This window comes from Toxotes jaculatrix, chromosome 18 (genome assembly GCF_017976425.1).
Source record: "Toxotes jaculatrix isolate fToxJac2 chromosome 18, fToxJac2.pri, whole genome shotgun sequence".
NCBI lineage: Eukaryota > Metazoa > Chordata > Actinopteri > Toxotidae > Toxotes > Toxotes jaculatrix.
The window spans coordinates 4338634-4357952 of record NC_054411.1 but is presented as its reverse complement, the minus strand read 5'-3'; the positions used below and the strand labels follow the sequence as shown (position 1 = coordinate 4357952).

General features: G+C 44.2%; 2 protein-coding genes across 15 annotated transcripts in view; one reads left to right on the top strand and one right to left on the bottom strand.

The window, feature by feature from the left end:
• The window catches only part of arhgap23a (Rho GTPase activating protein 23a), a 63807-nt gene extending 47188 nt beyond the window's left edge, over positions 1 to 16619 (top strand). For 9 of the 14 annotated variants that reach the window (XM_041062514.1, XM_041062510.1, XM_041062512.1 and 6 more), the window contains 17 exons: positions 3399 to 3554; positions 4647 to 4758; positions 4852 to 4891; positions 5943 to 6080; positions 6170 to 6478; positions 6602 to 6663; positions 6784 to 6902; positions 7240 to 7358; positions 7444 to 7596; positions 7774 to 7852; positions 7971 to 8044; positions 8230 to 8319; positions 8411 to 8536; positions 8627 to 8668; positions 9370 to 9463; positions 12428 to 12459; positions 12589 to 16619. In XM_041062514.1, the coding sequence (XP_040918448.1) occupies positions 3399 to 3554; positions 4647 to 4758; positions 4852 to 4891; positions 5943 to 6080; positions 6170 to 6478; positions 6602 to 6663; positions 6784 to 6902; positions 7240 to 7358; positions 7444 to 7596; positions 7774 to 7852; positions 7971 to 8044; positions 8230 to 8319; positions 8411 to 8536; positions 8627 to 8668; positions 9370 to 9463; positions 12428 to 12459; positions 12589 to 14025 (3182 nt within the window). In that variant the 3' untranslated portion in view covers positions 14026 to 16619. Of the gene's footprint in view, positions 1 to 3398; positions 3555 to 4646; positions 4759 to 4851; positions 4892 to 5942; positions 6081 to 6169; positions 6479 to 6601; positions 6664 to 6783; positions 6903 to 7239; positions 7359 to 7443; positions 7597 to 7773; positions 7853 to 7970; positions 8045 to 8229; positions 8320 to 8410; positions 8537 to 8626; positions 8669 to 9369; positions 9464 to 10130; positions 10912 to 12427; positions 12460 to 12588 lie in introns of those variants that run through there. The other 5 variants (XM_041062518.1, XM_041062507.1, XM_041062511.1 and 2 more) reach the window with 5 other exon arrangements.
• A 746-nt stretch (positions 16620 to 17365) lies between these two features.
• hexim1 (HEXIM P-TEFb complex subunit 1) lies at positions 17366 to 19275 on the bottom strand. Its single transcript, XM_041062553.1, has one exon. It carries the CDS (start codon positions 18949 to 18951, stop codon positions 17845 to 17847), a length of 1107 nt encoding a protein of 368 aa, XP_040918487.1. The 5' UTR covers positions 18952 to 19275; the 3' UTR covers positions 17366 to 17844.
• Positions 19276 to 19319: the final 44 nt, after the last annotated feature.

The window sequence follows — 19319 nt, the reverse complement described above, 5'->3', positions numbered from 1 at the left end:
TGTTTGCATGAAAATGGACAGTTATGGCCTACATATGGGAGGGAACTGCGCTCATGTCCCGGCTTGTTTCCGAGTTCTGAAAAGAATGAAAGAAAAGGGGCTCCGCAGGCTTCAGATTGGCTTGTATCACTTGACATGGACAGCAACCATTAAGTCAAACCATAGGCAAACGAAGTTAGCCAGTCGGACGAGCCTTGTCTGCATCAGCCTGTCACAGCCTCGGGAAAACAACCGCTGCTTCCCCTAATGCCGAATAGATTCAAATCAGCTGACTTGGAAGCTTTGACCCAACTTGGAATGACCTTCGATATTTGAGCCAAGCCACGCTCGGCCCGAGAAAATCATTTAAAGAGAGAAAATCCAGTGGCTCAGCAAACCAGGAAGCTTCTCTCTGCCTCCCTCTCTCAGTCTGTCTGTCAGAGCACATTCTTGCCTCGTCCCTTCACCTGAATTAAACAAAACCGTGCAGTCAGAGCTGCAGGCCGGGGCACGTTTAATGGCCATAAACTGAAACTGGGCTAGTTTCTCCCCGTAGACAAGAACTAGCTTTACTCCTCTTTTTTCTTTCTACATCTCTTTATCTCTCTGACAGACATGCTGATATGATCTGAGCCTGTTTGGGAACATGCAGCGTGATAGGCTGCTGTTCTTATCTGTGAGGTAGCGAGCACAAAGGCATGATGTGTCTGAAGGCAAATCTGTTTTTATGACGTCTTGTATGAAGATATTGAACATTTTGGATCAAGTGTTTAGCATTTCTCTGCTTTGGTAGCTTATACAAATTGAATAAAACAGGAAGATACGTGTCAGCAGATGCAGTATTTTACTCGGTGCCCACTTAGAGTCTACAACATGAGTCTAAGCTGTAAATTACCAGGAGGGTTTTGTGGCGGTCCTTGTGGGGAACAGTAGGGGCCCATACACTCGGCTCCCGCCCTCAATGCTGCTATTGTGCTGCTGTGGAAGATGAAGGGGTTTTGTGTGTCTGTGTGGGTGTGTGGGGGTTTACTCTATGACTGTCTTTACTAGCTGGACCCTGAACATGACAGACTAGGACCAAGACCTTCTGTACTGGCTTCTGTCCTGCTTCAAATGGGCTTCTTGTCCCCTGTGACTTGTCTTACAGGCATCAGCTTTTTTTTTTTTTCCTCTGCCTTTCTGGCTCTCAGTCTCATTTTTTCTCTTTTTTTCTAGTTTTTTTTCTACATTTCTGGCTTTCTTGTCTCTGTTTAACAAAGTATAGGCATCAAACTGCTTAGGTACCGACCAAAATGTGATGGTAACATCGATTATAGAAAATCGTGAAGGACCAAAGATCGCCCATCTAATTCATGGTCAGATTTATTATTTTCTTTTATAAAGATGAAACAATTAGTTAATTAATCGATTTGCAGAGCCACGGCAACTATCTGCAGCATCTTTTTTTTTAAGCAAAAACAATAAACATTAACTAGTTCCAGCTGCTGTTTTAGTCTCAGATGATAAGAAAGAGAATATATTTGGATTTTGAAGTCGTCACTTTGGGCTTTCTTGAAATTTTGATAGGCATTTTACTCATAATTTCTTATTGACCAAATGACTGATTGATCAATTAATTAATCCGGTTCTTACTGATGTAAAACATAATTTTTAGACTAAATGTTTTAGGCAAAGTTCCTGTGCAGATGTACAGCTGTACATCTTGTGTGTAGGTGAAGTTATAAGGAGATTTTAGTCTCTTATATTCATTGTCCTTAACTTTTTCCTTCTTTTCTTGCTCTCTCCTCTTTATTCACCTCTTTTCCACATGTAACCTCTGAGTGTTGACCTTCCTATATGAAATAGGACATGCACAGCACATTGAGAGTAACAGTATGGTGTAGTATGTTGCTCCCCTCTGCTGGTCCATCTCTGTCTCGTGGCTCTGAGCTCACTCTCTGGCTGCCTGTTAATGACGGCCTTTGTTAAACCCACAGCCCGGCTATTTCTGGGCTGCGCTGTAAACAGGCAGATTCCTCATCCCAGATTGGGAATGTTTTCCGCCTTATGTCGGGGCTCTAGTAAGCACAGGAGTGAAAGAATAGAACTGCAAGGGTGGGAGATGGAAGGACTCCAGAGGGAAGGAGAGACAGAAAGAGGAGAAAACAGGAAGTGAAGGGGATTGTGAGGAAAGTTAGATCGTTAATGTTCATTTAGATTGTAGTAAAAGATGCCGGGACAGAGAGGTAAGAAAAAAAAAAGAGCAGGAGTGGGATTAAATGGAAAACTGTGAAACCCCAGCAAGAATGTTCAAAAAAAAAAGACCATGTGATGGTCTGTGGGCGTGGATCTCAGACTGAGTCCTTCCAGTCTGCAGAGCTGTCTGAGGCTGTGCTGCCCTCTGTTGTTCCCACATGGAGTAAACCTCGCAGCCTTTTAGTTTAAAATGTCAGCGGCAAATCCAGCTTCTCTTCACTTCATGCAAATAACCGGCCAGTCTCTAACCCTCTCTGTCAGTAACGAGGTGTCGGTACGTGTGTGCATGCGTGCCACTGTGTGTGTGGGGGTGTGTTGCATGTTGTGCTTTCATATCCTTCTGTATCAGCTGAAACTGTAAAAGACTTGTAGCCTAGTGTGACCTTTAAAACTGCTATATGACTTTGTCTTATTGAACAATGCAGCTCCATTCAAGACCTAAAAATTACCCTGTGGATTTACATTCAGTAACCAGCGGTGCTGTCTACTTGTTGGATTGTGACGCAGTCTCATGCATGTTACAGATTATACATTACTGTAGTTTTTATAAAGAACTGAAACCTGGAACCAGTAAATCTCTGTCACAAAACCCCCTCAGTTTGCAACTGAATTGCTCTTCCTATGGCAACAGAACACACAGGTACAGCATTACGTGTAATCTATTTGCCTTATTTGCCGTGCGCCTGCATAACTTTTTGTCTCTGGAGTCATGTTGCAGTTGTATTTGTTCTTTCCTGAGACAGTTGCACAGGTTTTAGCCACTTTAGCCTCTTATGCATGTTTGTAAATGACTGTAGATGTTTGTGCTTGTGGTTTTTCTTTTGTGTGGCGACTGGAATCTAGAAATACCTCATGTTAGACTGTGATTGTAGCATGTGTTGTTTTTGCAGTTGACAGAATGAAATTTAAACATAAGGTGAAAGAAATGGAAATTGTGAAATGCATTCTTTTGTTCAGTATCTCTGACGATAACCCTGCGGTTCCTCGTCGTTCCTCTCCCTTAAAAAAACCTCTCCTTACCTTCTCCTAATCTAACCGCTGCTGTTTTTCCTTTCCCTCTCCTTCCCTTCTGACCTTTTTTCTCTAACACCTAACCCTATCCTCTCTTTATTTTCTCCTCCTTATTTTCCACCTTCTTCCTCTCCTCCTGCCTCCCCTTCCTCCTTCCCTCCACCCTCCAACAGATGAGCCGACCAGCCCCGGTGCTGATTTGCGCGCTCGCCACGTGCCGGCGTCCTCCGTGGTGTCCAGCGGCATGAGTTCGGCGCCCGCCGTTGTCACCAGCCCCGCTTCCCCCACCTTCACCTTCCCCCTCACTAGGCTCTTCTCACACGACTGCAGTGAGTGCCCCCTCCTCCCCTCCCTTACTCCCCACGGCATGCAGCAGAGAAGAATCTGATTGATAGTGTTTATTTGCTGATGTACAATCTACCTTCAGAGAGGGGTCATGAGTTTGCATGAGTTTTTAAAACCTCCTGGACCCTGTTTCTCCACAGCATAGATGATCCTGATCTACGGGCTAAGATTGTCTTAGTCTTAAAGTGCTTACAAAGTTCTAAAATTCACAAAGGCCTAAGCGCCTTTTTGCTTTTGTCGCTGAGATAGTTTCCATCTTATCAAGCATTTTTTGTCCTCAAAGTCTTGTTTTGTTAAAACAAATGGGAAACAAATCTGCCAGTTTCAACTGGCTTCTGATACAAATCAAATTGTTCAAAGATTTTTTTCCAAAATTGTGTCGTTTTTCATTATTCTGGTGCAGCACTTTGCCTAATAATCCTGTTTTCTTTCACGATACTTATTTCCACTAAAAACTTTTATTGGAAACAGGTTGAAATATTCTGATTGAATTTCAAAACAAGACTTTTATTCCTTGGTAATAGACAAAAAGTGATGAGATTTTTAGCACTGTTATGAAATGTTTGCATGCTGGATTTATAGATTGCATGTTTGCCACAAAGAAAGACAAACATGTTTATTCTGTGCATGGAACCCAAACATCAGTTAGTTTTAGATTAATTTAACTCCCTGTCTGGTTTAGACTGGACAAACCTACACTTGCATGGTGCATTTCTTTAACAAGTGGAATCAATATCAAATGCATGTCAGGCTGTATTCACCGAGACTGTCCCTGCATGCCAGTGGTGAGAAAAAAGTCCAGTGATGATTAAATCTAACCCAAAGCTCCAGCTCATCACCCCACCCTCCACCCTCACCACATCACCGACTCACTCGTCACTCAGACCCCCCCAACCTCCACCACATCTCCTGCTTCCTCCCTCACTATCCCCGTCTCCTAATCCAACACCGTGCACTTTGGTGATTGGCATTACATCAACATTCTGTCTTTCTCTTTCTTTCTTTGTCTTTTCTTCTTCTTTTCTCTCTCTCTCTTACTCTCTCTCTCTCCATTCATTCATCCTCTCACCGAGCAGGCAGTATTAAATCCAGTCGCCGTTCCTCCTATCTTCTAGCCATCACCACCGAGCGCTCCAAGTCATGTGACGAAGGACTCAACACGTTCAGAGAGGAAGGCCGAGTCTTCTCGTGAGTACTCGTGGGCCTTTGCTGGACAAAAATTAAATCTATTAAATGTGCAGACAGACATTTAGACAGTTGTGTTGTTGCTGTTCTCCACAGGAGGCTACCAAAGAGAGTGAAGAGTTTCTTAACAGATGGGGTGAGTTCTTTACCCGTGATCCATGTTCATTAAGAGACAAATTATTCTGACTTTTCATCATCTAAAGCTGATAAACAAAAAATGGATTCCCCGTAGTTTAACAGAGAAAAAGCATAAAAATGTAATTTTAAGACATTTTAAGCAAAGGAATAGAGAAGCTAACTACTGGTACATCAACATGGTATGTGTTAAATTACAATCGCAAATGCAAATCAAGTGATCCGCTTAAATGCTGAGCTTTGGAGTGTTACAACATGATGGCACAGAGCATTTCCCTTCATTTCTTCTTCACCTTAGAAACCGAGAGTTGCAATTTGTGTTTTACTTCCGTCATAAAACCATTGAGATGTTTACTTGTCACAGGCTAAAATGTGTAAGTGATAAAGTCGGTAAACAGACTCAGTGATGTCAGTAACATTAGCCACCGTAAGCTACCAGATCAAGTAAGACTGTAGCAGCAAAACCTATGGGTGTGTTGAACTGAGCAAAAGTGTTTTTGTTAGAGCAGCAGTTTAATATTTTGTTTTGTCATAGATAAAACATTTTGCCTGCCTCAGAAACTATGTTCATTTTTGCATTTAGCAAGGTGCTTCAGACTTTGTCTAGGAAGCTGTGTGATCTTAAGTTAAGTACAAGTTGTGTAAGTACAAGAATGTGTCAGTTTTAATAAAGACTTAACAGGCAACATTTTTAAAGCAACATCTGGCCACTTACAGAAGCACAAGAGAGGCCAGATAGTTGCTGCCTGAATTGCTCACGTATGTTGCTGCAAGAGGGGAAGTCGTAAAAATCGTGACAAAATTACTTTAATTAAACTAAAGCCTCAGTGAAAACTATGATCTCAAAATGGACATCAAGGTGACTCAGAATAAACAAAAACATCACAAGATTCACAAAAGGCTGGATATTGGTGTGAGAATGCAGGGTCACCTATAGACAAGGATTCAGTGACTTTTCATTTTCCATTTTTCTCGACTACAAATAGTAGAAAAAATCGACAGGCCGATATATATCAACAAGGGCTCTGAACATTTCCCTGCGTGTGTTTCAGTCACTGGACAACCTTGGGACAGCAGAGGAGGTTCGATCTAAGCGCCACTCCACCTCAGAGCTGGGAAACATCACTTACAGCGACGTACGGCGAGAAGGATGGCTGCACTTCAAACAAATCCTCACAGAGAAGGGCAAGGTAAGCACACCGAGCTTGACAATGAGTGAGACCTGAAAAGAAGGAAAAGCAAGAACACGCTCACATGACATTTTATCTTCCCTTTGCAGAAGGTGGGCAGCGGGATGCGGCCGTGGAAGAGAGTCTTTTCTGTGCTTCGCTCCCATTCGCTGTTCCTCTACAAAGACAAGAGGGAGGCGGTGCTTCGCGGGGCCACCATCGGTGGCGCAGCAGAGGACGAGCAGCCAATCAGCATCCGGGGTTGCCTGGTAGACATCGCGTATAGCGAGACCAAACGAAAGCACGCCCTGCGGCTGACCACCCAGGACTTCTGTGAGTACCTGCTGCAGGCGGAGGACCGGGAGGACATGCTGGACTGGATAAAGGTCATCAGGGAGAACAGCAAGACAGACAACGAGGTAAGAGGAAACACCTGTACCTGTCAGATTTTCACTCGCTTTTCCACACTGGGCCTGTAGTTTGGTTTTATCAGAAAAGAGAAGCTCACAGAGTTGTAACGTACATTTGTTTGTTTGTTGCAGGAACTTGGCTTTTCCAGACAGGCCCTCATCAACAAGAAACTGAATGATTACAGAAAACAAAGGTGAATCACCTGATAATAAATTCTACTTGAACTCAATGAAGCTGCTGTTGCCAGCATCCTGATCTGTTTTCATGGCGGACAGGTTGAATTAAAAGCCCACCTCTATGTCTCCCCCTGCAGTCCAACAGGCAGCAAGCCCGACTCCTCTCCCAGGATGCCCCGCATGAAGCCTCCCTTCCTGCTCGCCAAGACGGAGAACGCTGCTGGAGCGCCACGCTCCCCCAAACCAGAGGGCAAAGGTCAGTGTCAGGGAAAGAAAAATCAGCCACGCTGGAAGTACGTGCTGAATGTTGAGCAGTGTATAGAATAGGAAATAGTTACAGCACTCCTCCAAATTTCGACAACTGTAATGTTGTCTTTGATTAAATGTTAGACAATGACATTGTTTTTTACCTGGAGAGAAAAAAAACAAAAGAATTATTTCTCCTTTAAGATGAACTGGTGATAATTATGGTGGTGCAGTGATGCAATAAATAAACAACTAAAGTTTAAAACTCTACTGAACGGATTAAACCAAGCAGCAAATACTGAGGCTCTGTGTTAAGTTGGGACGTTTTTTGTTTGCTCTGTGCTCAGATGAGAGCAGCCCGCCAAAGTCTCCGTGGGGCATCAACATCATGAAGAAAACAAAGAAGGCCGGGCCCAAAGCTTTCGGTGTGAGGTTGGAGGAATGTCAGCCGGGTGCAAATAACAAGGTTAGCCACGATATCCTCCGTCTGCAGCTAAATGCTTTAAAGCTGATGCCGTCAAATTCCTGATTACATTCTGTCTCCATGTCAGTTCATCCCGATGATCGTGGAGATCTGCTGCGGTCTGGTGGAGGAGATGGGTCTGGAATACACCGGAATCTACAGGGTTCCCGGGAATAACGCCATGGTGTCGATGCTTCAGGATCAGCTCAACAAGGGCGTCGACATCAACCCTGCAGAGGAGGTGAGGAAATACAAATACACTGTAGAGCCTTTACTTACACCACAGAGGGAAAAATATATCCATATCAGTTTAACTGACAGGTTTCATTCAACTTTACACAATAAAAATGTATTATTAAGTGCAGATGCTTAAATAATATAATCTTTGACTCTTCTCTGTGTCTTTTGCTGTCAATAGAAGTGGCAGGACCTCAACGTTGTCAGCAGCTTACTTAAATCCTTCTTCAGGAAACTTCCAGAGCCGCTTTTCACCAACGGTGAGTCCAAACATGCTCCGACAAGCCGTCACAAATACCGTACCGCCAGACGCTGCCATGCATTCAAATCAAACCGTCTTATCTGGCACGTATTTCAGTATTTCTAATATCTTTACAGACAAGTACAACGACTTCATTGATGCCAATCGGATGGAAAATGCATCAGACAGATTAAAGACCATGAAGAAACTGGTACGCGTTAGTTTGTGTTGATGAATGAAATTAGAACAGGATCTTTTACCTATGTGGCTAATGCTTGTGTGTGTGTGTGTGTGTGTGCGCGTGCGTGCGTGCGTGCGTGTGTGTGTGTGTAGCAGAAGTTTGGCAGGTTCAACAGGTTTATTAGTGTCGTCATTCCTCTTGTTTCTCTTTCGTAGATCCGAGACCTCCCGGATCATTATTACCACACACTGAAGTTCCTGGTTGGTCACCTGAAGACTGTCGCAGACAACTCAGATAAAAATAAGGTGTGTGAGAGAAACTCTGTAAATGTAATTAGAATGTAATCATGCCGCTCCGCGATGTCCTGGGTGTTGACGCCTTGTGTCTCTTGTGCAGATGGAGCCTCGTAACCTGGCTCTGGTGTTTGGGCCGACTCTGGTTCGGACGTCTGAGGACAACATGAAAGACATGGTCACACACATGCCCGACCGCTACAAGATAGTAGAGACTCTCATCCAACATGTGAGAGGCGCCACACACACAAACACACAATTACACAATTGCTAATAATCATTTCGAAGCTGAATATTCCTTTCTGTGTCTTTTTTGTAGTACACCTGGTTTTTCACTGAAGAGCTAGACAAAGATGAAAAGGTATGTTTCCCACATTGTTACGTGCAAATTTACAAGTCATGAAAATCATAAAATTTTGTTTTATTAAACAAACCAAATCTGCCACTGCGGGATCACTTCACCACTTTCAAAATACAAACACACTTATTTCAAGAACGTATAATGGTGACAATAATTCCTAGAAAGTAACTGAAACAATAAAAAGTCTCCAAAACTTCCACAAACACAATTGTGGATTATATTTTATGTCTTTTATAGCACATTTATACAACATATTAATGTACAGAGTAATTATCACTGGCTAGCCTGCACTCAGTCATGACATCATTACATTATTTACAGTAAAAGGCGCACTAAACATTTATGATCTAACCCTAACCCCTTTTATCATACAATGAAGTCATTATGGTTTGATAAAACCATTAGGTCATTCTGCTTTTAATGTGTAGTTTTATTTATCACTGAGAGCAGAGATAAAGAGAAAAATGTTTTAAACACGCATTCAAAAGCCACATCTGTGGAGAAACCACATCTGTTGACGGACACTGAATTTGTCCATGAATGTCTGGTGATCTTTCAATATCTGCTGTTTTCCACATTATAAAGTTTCATCACCACTGCAGCTGTTACTACACTTAATCACTTTTAATTAAACAATAGATACGTCCTGCTTTTTGTTGGTTAATTGAATGTTTTTGTTCATTGATGTCTGTTCTCTCCAGACGCCAGTGGACACGGAGGACGTACAGCCCGCCCCCAACATCGACCACCTGCTGTCCAACATTGGCAGGACCGCTCTGCTCGGGGAGGCCTCCGGTGAGGACGCCGTTTAACGCTCTCGGCCAGTCACTGCCAGCTCTAACCGAGCCGACCAGTAGCGTTCGAGTAGCTGTAACTGGCCAGAATGCATGTTGCTTTCTGTTTACTGGAAGTAGGAAATTCCCCTCTAGTGCATCATAATTACAATCTCTTTTCTAGTGAACCGAGGGAAAAAATCCAGATGTCAGGCAGACATAGAATACAGAATAAAAAATAATTCTTCAGTTGTTTTTAATACAGTTGGTCTTAGTTATTTTAAATAGTATTGATGAATGAATCCAGTTTCAACGACAGATTTTTTTTAAATTTGTTCTCAAAATTACAGACATGAGACTAGACAAAACTAATCATTTAAAACTGAGCTTTTTAATAACATCTTGAAAGAATTCCACTTGAGTGTTGGCATGAAGTCATACATCTGCGTTCCTCGCTTGATTGAAATTCCTTGTTGGAAGTTTGTCCCAGTTTAGAGCCAGAATTCCCTACTTTCCAGCAGAACTGGAACGCAGCATAAGAAATGAAGTCTCACGTCCGTTAGCACTTGGAGTGTTTCTTGTGTTTGATAGCCTGCCTACACTTCTCTCCTCTCTGCTGACCTCTTTTTTTCCCTCCATGTTGCTCATCTTTCACTTTCTCTGTACGTTTCTGCATTTCCTTTTCTTAGCTGAGCCTGTGGAGCAGCCACTGCGGTAGGATGGGAACTCCCCTGGCAATATGTGTGTGCGCGTGTGTGTGTGTCTGTAACCGAGTCAGTGCATCGTATTGTGAAAGTGAAATAATGGATGTGTGTTTGTGTCTGAGAGAGAGTGTGTTAGTGGTGGTGTGTTCATGGTCTCCATTACCCTCCTGAAAGTCGGTGTCTCCCTCTCAGTGTCAGACGGAGGTCTCTGTGAGAACATGTCACTTCAGTGTCTCTGCAGTCTGACTAATGAATTAACGGATGAGTGGATGCTCTCGGCCTGTTAAAGTTGCTGTATCTGACACTCGAGTGTAAACCGCGTTCTGTCACTGAGAGACAACTCCCTCACTGGTGGCCTGTCTCGTTGCCAAACACCGCGCTCCACTCATCATCTGAGCAATTTCATCAGGATCCCAACCCCACTACCAGCTCCAAAGGGACTCCAGGTGGTGCCGTTTCTGACTTTCCATTTCAGAGTCCCAATGACATCAGCTGTAAATTTCTTTTAATCAGATTTTTTTTTAATGTTCAGCTCATTGGTGGCCCAAGCCCTCGCCTTTCCTGCTTGGTTTTCTGTTATTTGTTGAACTTTAAAAAAAAAGCTTTAATTTCCCAAAGTGCAACTAAAGTGAGGTACAAGCTGGCGACTAGCTAAAACTAGCTCACTGGTGATATCAACGCTGCTCACAAAGAAGTCAAATCCATTCATATGTGTAACTCAAAGGGCTTTAGTGTCTGTATGAAATATGACATCTGTCCTTATCTGTTCTCCTTCTGAATAAAGAAATATTCCAGAAGTGTTCTTTCATAGCAGAGTCCCTCAGAAACATATATATTGCCACTGGTAAACCCAAGAAATTAGAAATTTAGCTGTTATCAAAACTGATGTCTTAGCCTCAAGATGCTGCATCTGAACGTTTTTTTCAACAGTTGATCTGAAATTATTTTTTCCATTCACAGCTCAAGGTATCGTCTACCAATTGTTCATTTGTCTTAAAATATTCAATTAGCAATGATATAAAACAGAGAAAAGCAGCACACACTGTTTTGTATGTATGTTAAATGTCTTAAACCTAAAAGCCTTAAAATTAGTTATCAAAGGTGCTGATTGACTGTTTCTAATCAAATAAATAATTTATTGTTTCAGGACTAGAAGTTATAGGTCTCATCTGTCAGCAGAGACTTTGTGGTCGATATTTGATGAAAAAAAATTCAATTAGCTGACCCTCTAATGTACCAGAATCTGATTAGTTTAGTGTTTTACTAAGAGATTTTACTGTGGCTGCTTTTCTTCCATGAGTGAAAGTATAACGTCACTCGCACTAGTGAAATACCTCTGCTAAGCTGCACTGAGGGAAAACTAAGGGCTTTTACAGGATTTTAGTGGTGGTGTATCTGTGGTACAAAGAGGAAAGATGAAAACCACCAACTGTAAACTCGACACAGGGAAAAAAAAAAGGCTTGATATTTACTACTGATGTCGTTAGCACATGAGAAACGACTCCATCTAGAGCCCCTCAGGAGACGACCACCCCTCCCATGCCCCTGGGATTTTTGATTTATACATAATGGAGCTTTTATCCTGCGCCGTTGTGTACGTACGTTTGTGTTTGTGAGGGGACTGTTTCTTTTCATACTGTCGATTACTTCTGCCTTCACGCCTCCCAGCGCTTCTTCTTTCACTGATTGATGTCATCAGAGTTTTCGGTGATGTCATCGGTGTGTGCCGTGGTTTCCTAATGCAGTTTTTCCCTCCAACACCAAACCCTGCTTCCCCAATCATTGTTTGTCCTCCACATTCTCCAGTGTGTAAATCAATGTCTTTGCACTGGGGTCGGTCAGGGGCAGAGGTCACAGAGGAAGACGAGTTCCTTAAAATTTTAGCGGAGGAATTTGTCTTGTAATTATTCAATTTTTTTCTGTCAGGAAGAAGATGGGAAACGGCTGCCGCGCTGCTCAGTAAAAACTAAAAACAGAAACCTTCCAGTATGTTGTGACTCACCTGAATCGGTGATGTCACCGCAGGTGTTTTCCCCCTTTACAGCTGATGGAAAACACCTGCTGTGGCATCAAGGATTACAGTGCGCTCACAGGAGATAGAGAGCAGTGCAGCAGCAGTTTCTGTGTGACGTACTGTGAATTTGCCCTTTAAAAAAAAAAAATGATCACACCAACTGCCTCTGTGTCCTCCACCATGACTGTTCTGGCCTTTTGTTAACTTCAGTGTATCTGACCTACTTATTGTTTTTTTTTGTTTTTTTTTTTACCTTCTTTTCCCCCAGACTCAACCAACAGTGACTCAGCTAAATCAAAGGTAACGTCTCCTCACATGGTACAAAGTTACTCTGGTTTGTTCGAATGCAGCTCATATACACAGATGATGTCATGAAATAACAGAAAACATACAATGTGTAATATACACATACATTTCTTCCTTTTTCAGGGGTCGTGGGGGTCAAAGAAGGACCTCACAGCCAAGGACTTCCTGACTCTGTCCATCATGTCAGCTGTAACGGGCCGCAAACGCAGAAAGCGCCACAACGCCCGTCGTGTGGGCAGCAGCACGGATGACGACTCAGAGCACGAGCCAATCAAAGCTGGACATCTAGGGGCAGAGGAGGAAGAAGAGGAAGAGTCGCCTGTAGGAGACACTGCTCCTCGAGCGGAGGGAGAGGAGGATGATGACGAAGAGGAAGAAGAAGAGGAAGATGAGGAAGTTGTAGAAAGCGGAGCGAAAGAAGAGGTAGAAGAGGAGGTGGTGGCGGTTATTCCCAGTCGGCAGTGCTGTATAGAGGAAGAGGAGGAAAGAGGAAGGCAGGCGGCGATGTTGCTGCAGGAGGAGGAGGCACGGGCGGAGGTGAAGGGGCCAACGTGGCGAGCACCAGAGGATGCACGCTCTATCGTTTCTGGTTACTCCACCCTCTCCACGTTAGGGCGCAGCCTGGGGTCAGAGGGGAGGGGGGACGATGCTGATGATGAGCACAGCGAGCTGGTGAGCGAGACGGACAACGAGAGCGGCTTTGCCTCGCGCTCCCTCACCCAGGAGAGACCCAGTAAACACCCAACTACACCTGTGAACACACAACCGGCAGCAGCACCGCGCAGCTTCCTCTACACACACTACAAACCCCCAGTGCTCTCACCCACAAACCTGCTTGCCCCGCCCACACCCCTCTCACACACACCAGACTCTGCGGAGAGGAGTGAAGGAGGAGCGCGCTCCACCACGCCCTCGTCCTCCTCCTTCTCCTCCTCCTCCACCACTCACAGACTGCACTCACGGCCTTCCTTCAACTCCCACAAGCTGATCCAGTGCGACACTTTGGCCAGGAAGAAGCTGAAGTCGGAGAAAGCCAAGGCTCGCTCCCTGGACCTGTTGGAGCTGTCTGAGACCGCAGCCCAGGGCGACGGGGCCGGCTCTGGGTCGGAAGGTACACCCAGAGTGAGGAGAGAGACCTCCAGAACCAACCCCTCCTCAGGCAGCAGCCAGGAAAGCCTGCGTCTGGCGCGGCCCAAACCCGCACTGCCGCCCAGTGAGGCCGCCTCCTTCACCCCAACGGGCCCGGGCGGCAGGTCTCTGGCTGAGCAGGTGCGGGCTCGACTGCGGGGCTCGGCCGACGACCTGCACAGCGTGGGGATGCGAAAACCGCTGTCACCTGAGACAAGAAGGAAGAGACGGGCTTGGCGCAGACACACTGTGGTGGCCTCCCCGACTGAGACGTCCGACAAGAGACCCCCACTGACTGCCAATGATTTCCCCTTGTCTCCTATTAATCAGAACCAGGTCAAAACACCAGGGCTGCCTCGGGATGCAGACGGGCTTGAACACGGACCAGCTACTCGTCAAGTACCCACCTCTAGATTCCACCAGTACCTGTGAGCCCTGCCACCTGACCCCAACCTCCAGGCTGAAGCTCCTGACTCTGAGGGGGGGTCCGGCCGAGCTGCTGGCTCCCTGCAGGTCAGTAGACCGACAGCAGTGTAAGCAGGGTTGTGGTTAGTTGCCAGGTGCAACACAGTGTACCAGAGAACAGGTCTTTAAGAGCAGCCCACCCTTTTCTTTTTGATATGCTCCATTTGCATGGCAAGGGGCATTCCAGTGTTGCCAAAGCTTTTATTTTTTTCCTATATGTGTGCTTTTGTAGAAATAATACAGGAACAGTACAGAGATACAAACAGACCTCATCACAATCACTGTTACAGCCAAGAATTCTCATTTGAGTAATAAGCGAGCATCGTCCCCGTCTTGTCTTCCATCCAGCCTGGCTCACAGACGACATAAATCAAAGGGTTAAATCCCTTCAAGTGACCAGTGAAGGATGCTGAAATGCAGCCTTGCTCTGGTTCTTGAAAGAATGGTGCTTCTTAACAAAGTGGAATTACAAAATTTCTCCAAACCTACTTCAGTGAGCCGGAGAAGACAGACTCTTAAAATTACACAAATAAAATTTAATGGTCAGGTTAAAACCATTTCAAGAGGGATTTCCACTCATTTTTCATATCGGTCTTCCTAAACTGTTACTCTTCAGAACACAGACACTGTATTACTCCCATTTATACTCCAAACAGCAGACACATTGGGTCACAAACGCAAAATACAGTCGTCTCTCTCTCTCTCTCTACTTGTTCATAATGTTTATGTGTTTTTGCGCAACAATAATCGTGATAATGTCTGAGCGTGCAGGTGTTTGTGTTGAACAATTTTGTAACATTTGTACAAAGCCTTGTTAAGTTAACCTTGTAAATATAAATATTATGTTATCATATTTGTTTTTACTTTTTTAGTTCTTTTTTTATGGTTTACAAAAAGTGCGTACAAGTGCACAGTCATTTCTTTCAAGATGTTACTTGAAATGTTTCCCTTAATATATTCTTTTTTGTTTTATATTCTCTCTATATATATATTATATATATTTTGTATTAAAGTAAAAAAAAAACTTTTATTGTAATTTCACCTCTTGGGTGTACCTGTTCAAAGGAGACGAGACAAACATGAGTAACCCTGTTCCTTATTTCCTCGTAGATGGCCTTCTTCTCTGACTCTCAGCACTGTGCAGAAAAACTTTATCTCACGAGATGTAGTCTGATACATACGTTTATCTGGTGACTATACGTTCAGCAATGTTGCATCAACATGTAGCGAGAAAACAACAAAACGTTATCTGGTAATTATTGCATTATATTGGACAGTTTGCAGGCAGCTCAGGTCCACACTGTGATGACTGACCTCATCATTTGTTTTGTTGTTCATGTCTGATTACTGAGCATTGCCTTCACAGATCTGCTTGCATTTGTTTGCTCGGGACAAAGCGTAGCCCCTCTGGTAATAAAAGACAGAGAAGAAGCCCGACAGTGTTTGTTTAGCAGACTGTTAAAAATATGGTGTAGTGCATACAAACGGCTACATTTTCACTTCAAGCAATTACGTGTTTTCATCACATCCCCTCTGAGGGTTCATCTGGCTGCACATTTATTACCTTGAGGTTACATGACAAGGAGATTTCCATAAGGTCAGGCTCTAATAAATCCTCCCTGACAGGGGGAAACGGTACATTAGAGGAAATGAATACAGAATACACGCTAACAATCTGTTGTTTTTATCTCTTGTTTTGACCGTGGAGCCAATTTGCCATCAGAAAATAACACAAACAGGAGGTGCAACTTCCAAAGCTCGCTTGTTTTCATCTGACCAAAAAGCCCAGTGAAAAATAATGATGATAATAATAACAAATGATAAGTTATAGTCATGTCTTACCTCAAGATTTTTTCTACAAGTGCCTGATTTCTGGAATGTGTTTTTGTTCTGCAGTGCCATGCTCGGTTCTTGTCTTTCCGTTTCCTTTTGTTGATTCTGGGTCTCCTCCCTCCTCTCCTGTGGTCGACGGTATAACTAAGGCACTGACCCAAAGATGTGTACATTAAATACAAGTGGTCTGAGAGGCTGTAAAAATGAAAAGAAGCACACTTCAAGCCAAGGACATGTCTATGCACTCTCTTTGCCTTTAACACAGGCATTAACAGCTATTACCGATGCTGCTCAGAGGGAAGAGGCATAGGATTCTCTCAGCTGCTTTTTCTTAACAAACTGAGGCCATCTCTCTTTGCCTAGTGATCCACAGTGTGTGAATATGGTACACCTAACAAGCCCTACCCTAAAAATTGCATTAGGTCATACCAGACAACATCCCGTTTCCTAAAGACGAGCTAACAGCTCATAACTTCATCAGAAGGAAAACGCAACACGTGGTGTGTTGTCTGAAATGTGATTCACCTAATGTCTCGTTGTTGTATTTTAAAATCTTTTGTACATACTATCTTAATATGTAACATACTGTATTGTGTACATTTGGAATTGCTTTTGAGTATAACTAATATGAAAATGACTGGACTTAAAGGTTGTCCGCCTGAAACCATTTCCCTCATGGCTGTGTGCTTTAAAGCAAGGTTATATGATGTAAATAAACAGAACTATGTTTAAAAAAAAAAATCTTCATATGCGTGTTTGTTTTTGAGATTGTGAGATTTTGCAAGACACACATTTACAGGGAGGATGAGGCTCGTGTTCTGCAGGGCAGACAACTTAAAATAGGAGCTGAATGACGCCCCCTAGAGGCTGCAGCTGAACAAGGTCTCTCCAGGCCCTCTGGCACAGATTGCCTCTGTTCATGAAGGAAACTTCCTCTTAACTACTGAGGCTCTGCTTTTTAACTCGCTTGAATAGTTTAATATGTATGCATTCTGCAGAAAATTAACTGTAACACTGGGAACCTACTGAAACTGTGATCATTCTGCTTAAATACAGAGCTTGTACTGAACACAATTTACAGCAGATTCTTTAGTTTCTGACATGACCACCACTTCTCCTATGAACAAATTTTTTTTTTCAAAAGAGGGAAATAAACCCATTTTGTATTTCTTCTTGCTTAATATCCTTAATAGATTTAACCCACCCCTAAGTAACAATAAGATGTGGGTTAGCCTTCATAAAGAGTATCTCCATCATATCCCATCCCCCCCTTCTGCTATGGCTACAGCCTGTATTCCTCCTATTCAGAGCCCACTGATGTCGACTGTCTGGCCCATTTCAGGATCCTCACAAGAAAAGCTTTGTGATTATTTGCATGCTGACAAAAGTCACAAACAGTACCTTCACACTGCAGCTTTTCTGAACAGCTCCCTGTGTTTTAGAGCAGGTTTTTACAACACACAACAGATTTAAGCAGAATTTCAATTTTTTTTTATTTGAACTTATGTTAACACACAACTGTTAAAATGTTCACTCTGGAATTTACTTCTGCAAAACAGTTTTTGCAATGAGCTGTAATTTGTTATTCAGGTTTTTTGGGGGGGTGCAACATACAATGTTTGTTTTTAAATTCAAAAATTAAACAGCATATGTAAATGGATACCTACGAAGTTGACAAGGGAAACAAAATATTCTCGTGTTGTCAAATACATTCTCTTTATAAAAAGAATCTTCTTTTTGAAATATTTACATTTATTCTTGAAAAAAAATTGAACAGGACACCCTTACAGTCCAAATAGAAAAGAAACGTCAAGTATTGCATTGCAATGCAAGGACTTAATCATCCAGATGACAAACAGATTACAGAAAACTGATGACAATTTCTTTTAAAAATGCAGTAGTCCCATGTTTTTACCTCTTTCAAAACGGTTTCCCCTACTTGACTAGTGTCCTCTAGTTGGTAGCGACCTGGGCCCTGTCCTTGCTCGGCTGGTTCTGCAGAAGCAGCTCCGTGTTTTGAGCTCTGAGTCTCTCCAGTTCCCTTTCCAGCTCTCTGAGCCGAACCAGGGAGCTCTCCACGGTCAGACCCCCGGGCTCCACGGCGCGCCTCAGCCGGTTGTTCTCCTCCTCCAGCCGGGACATGCACTTCTCCAGCTCCAGGTACTCCTGCACCAGCTCCTGCTTGGTCATATTCTGCAGGCTCTCGACGTGGTACATCTCGTAGGTCTCGGAAAAGTCTCTCTGGAGAAACTCCCCACCTGCGTTCCCGGCCCTCCCGATACCGTCGCTGCCTCCGCCGCTGCCATCATCCTCCTCCTCCTCGTCGTTATCGAAGAGGTCCTCCTCGCTGCCCGTGTCCTCCATGCGGCCACCGACCCCTGAGGGCCGCCTGACCCCGGTCTCGGTGTTGAGGTCGGGCTCCTCGCGGTCATGCTCGTCCATCAGGAACTGTGTGGTGTTATAGGGGGCCACTGGGAGCCCTTTGGCGAACATCTCCTCTCTCAACCGGGAAGCCCTGGCCGTCTCTCTCTCCTCCAGGGCTTTCCTTTCATCCCAGGAAAGTTTGTAATAAGGCTTCCAGTTGCGCTTCTTCTTGGAGGTCCTGCGCCTGTGTCTCTTCTTGCCCAGACGCGCGTCGAAGCCAGTGTCGGAGTCGATGTGCAAACTCTCCTCTTGCACCTGGTTCAAAGTCTCCTGCAGCGGTCTGTCTTCGCCGTTTTTCCCCTGTGATGTGAGATCAACGTCGACCGCTGCATGAGCATCAGGCTTCTGGTGAGGCTGAGCTGCAATCGGGCACTTTGGGAGCTCGTTTCCGGCTGCTAAGGCAGGGCACACCTCCCTCTGACCGCCTTTCATTTGCCATAACTTGTCTGTGTTGATATCCCCACAGTTCTCCGCCCGCTGCTGCCGCTGCTTCTGGTCTCTTTGTCGCCCCCTGTCGCCGTTCACCGGTCCACCACGGTTACTGGTTGGGAGATGCTCCAAAGTGTCTCCGCTGCTCCCACCTGATGGGATGCCTGAAGTTTTCAGGTGATGGGTCTGCTCCACTGGCTCTGTCATCCTTGTGATCCGCTCTGATGGCTCCGCTTTAGCGCATTTTCAGATGATGTTCATGTTCTCAAAACTGAGCTTCGAAGTCCGTTAAAAGATGTTAAACTTAATTTGAACGAAAATATACTTATTCCAGAATGAGTCGCAGTCACCAAATAAAGTTCTGAGTACTGACGTTTAAAACCCAACTCTCGTATAGTAAAAGTAAACTTCCGAACAGTAAACACTTGTTACTCCTCCAAGGGTTTGTCAGAGCAACTGTCGCTAACTACCATTAACTGTTTCGATGCTGTCAGAGCTGCCGTTCACCCAGAGACTATGTTCCGCCTTCACAACAGTGTCCAGTGTGCTACTCAAGAAGAGGGAGCTCGTGTTTA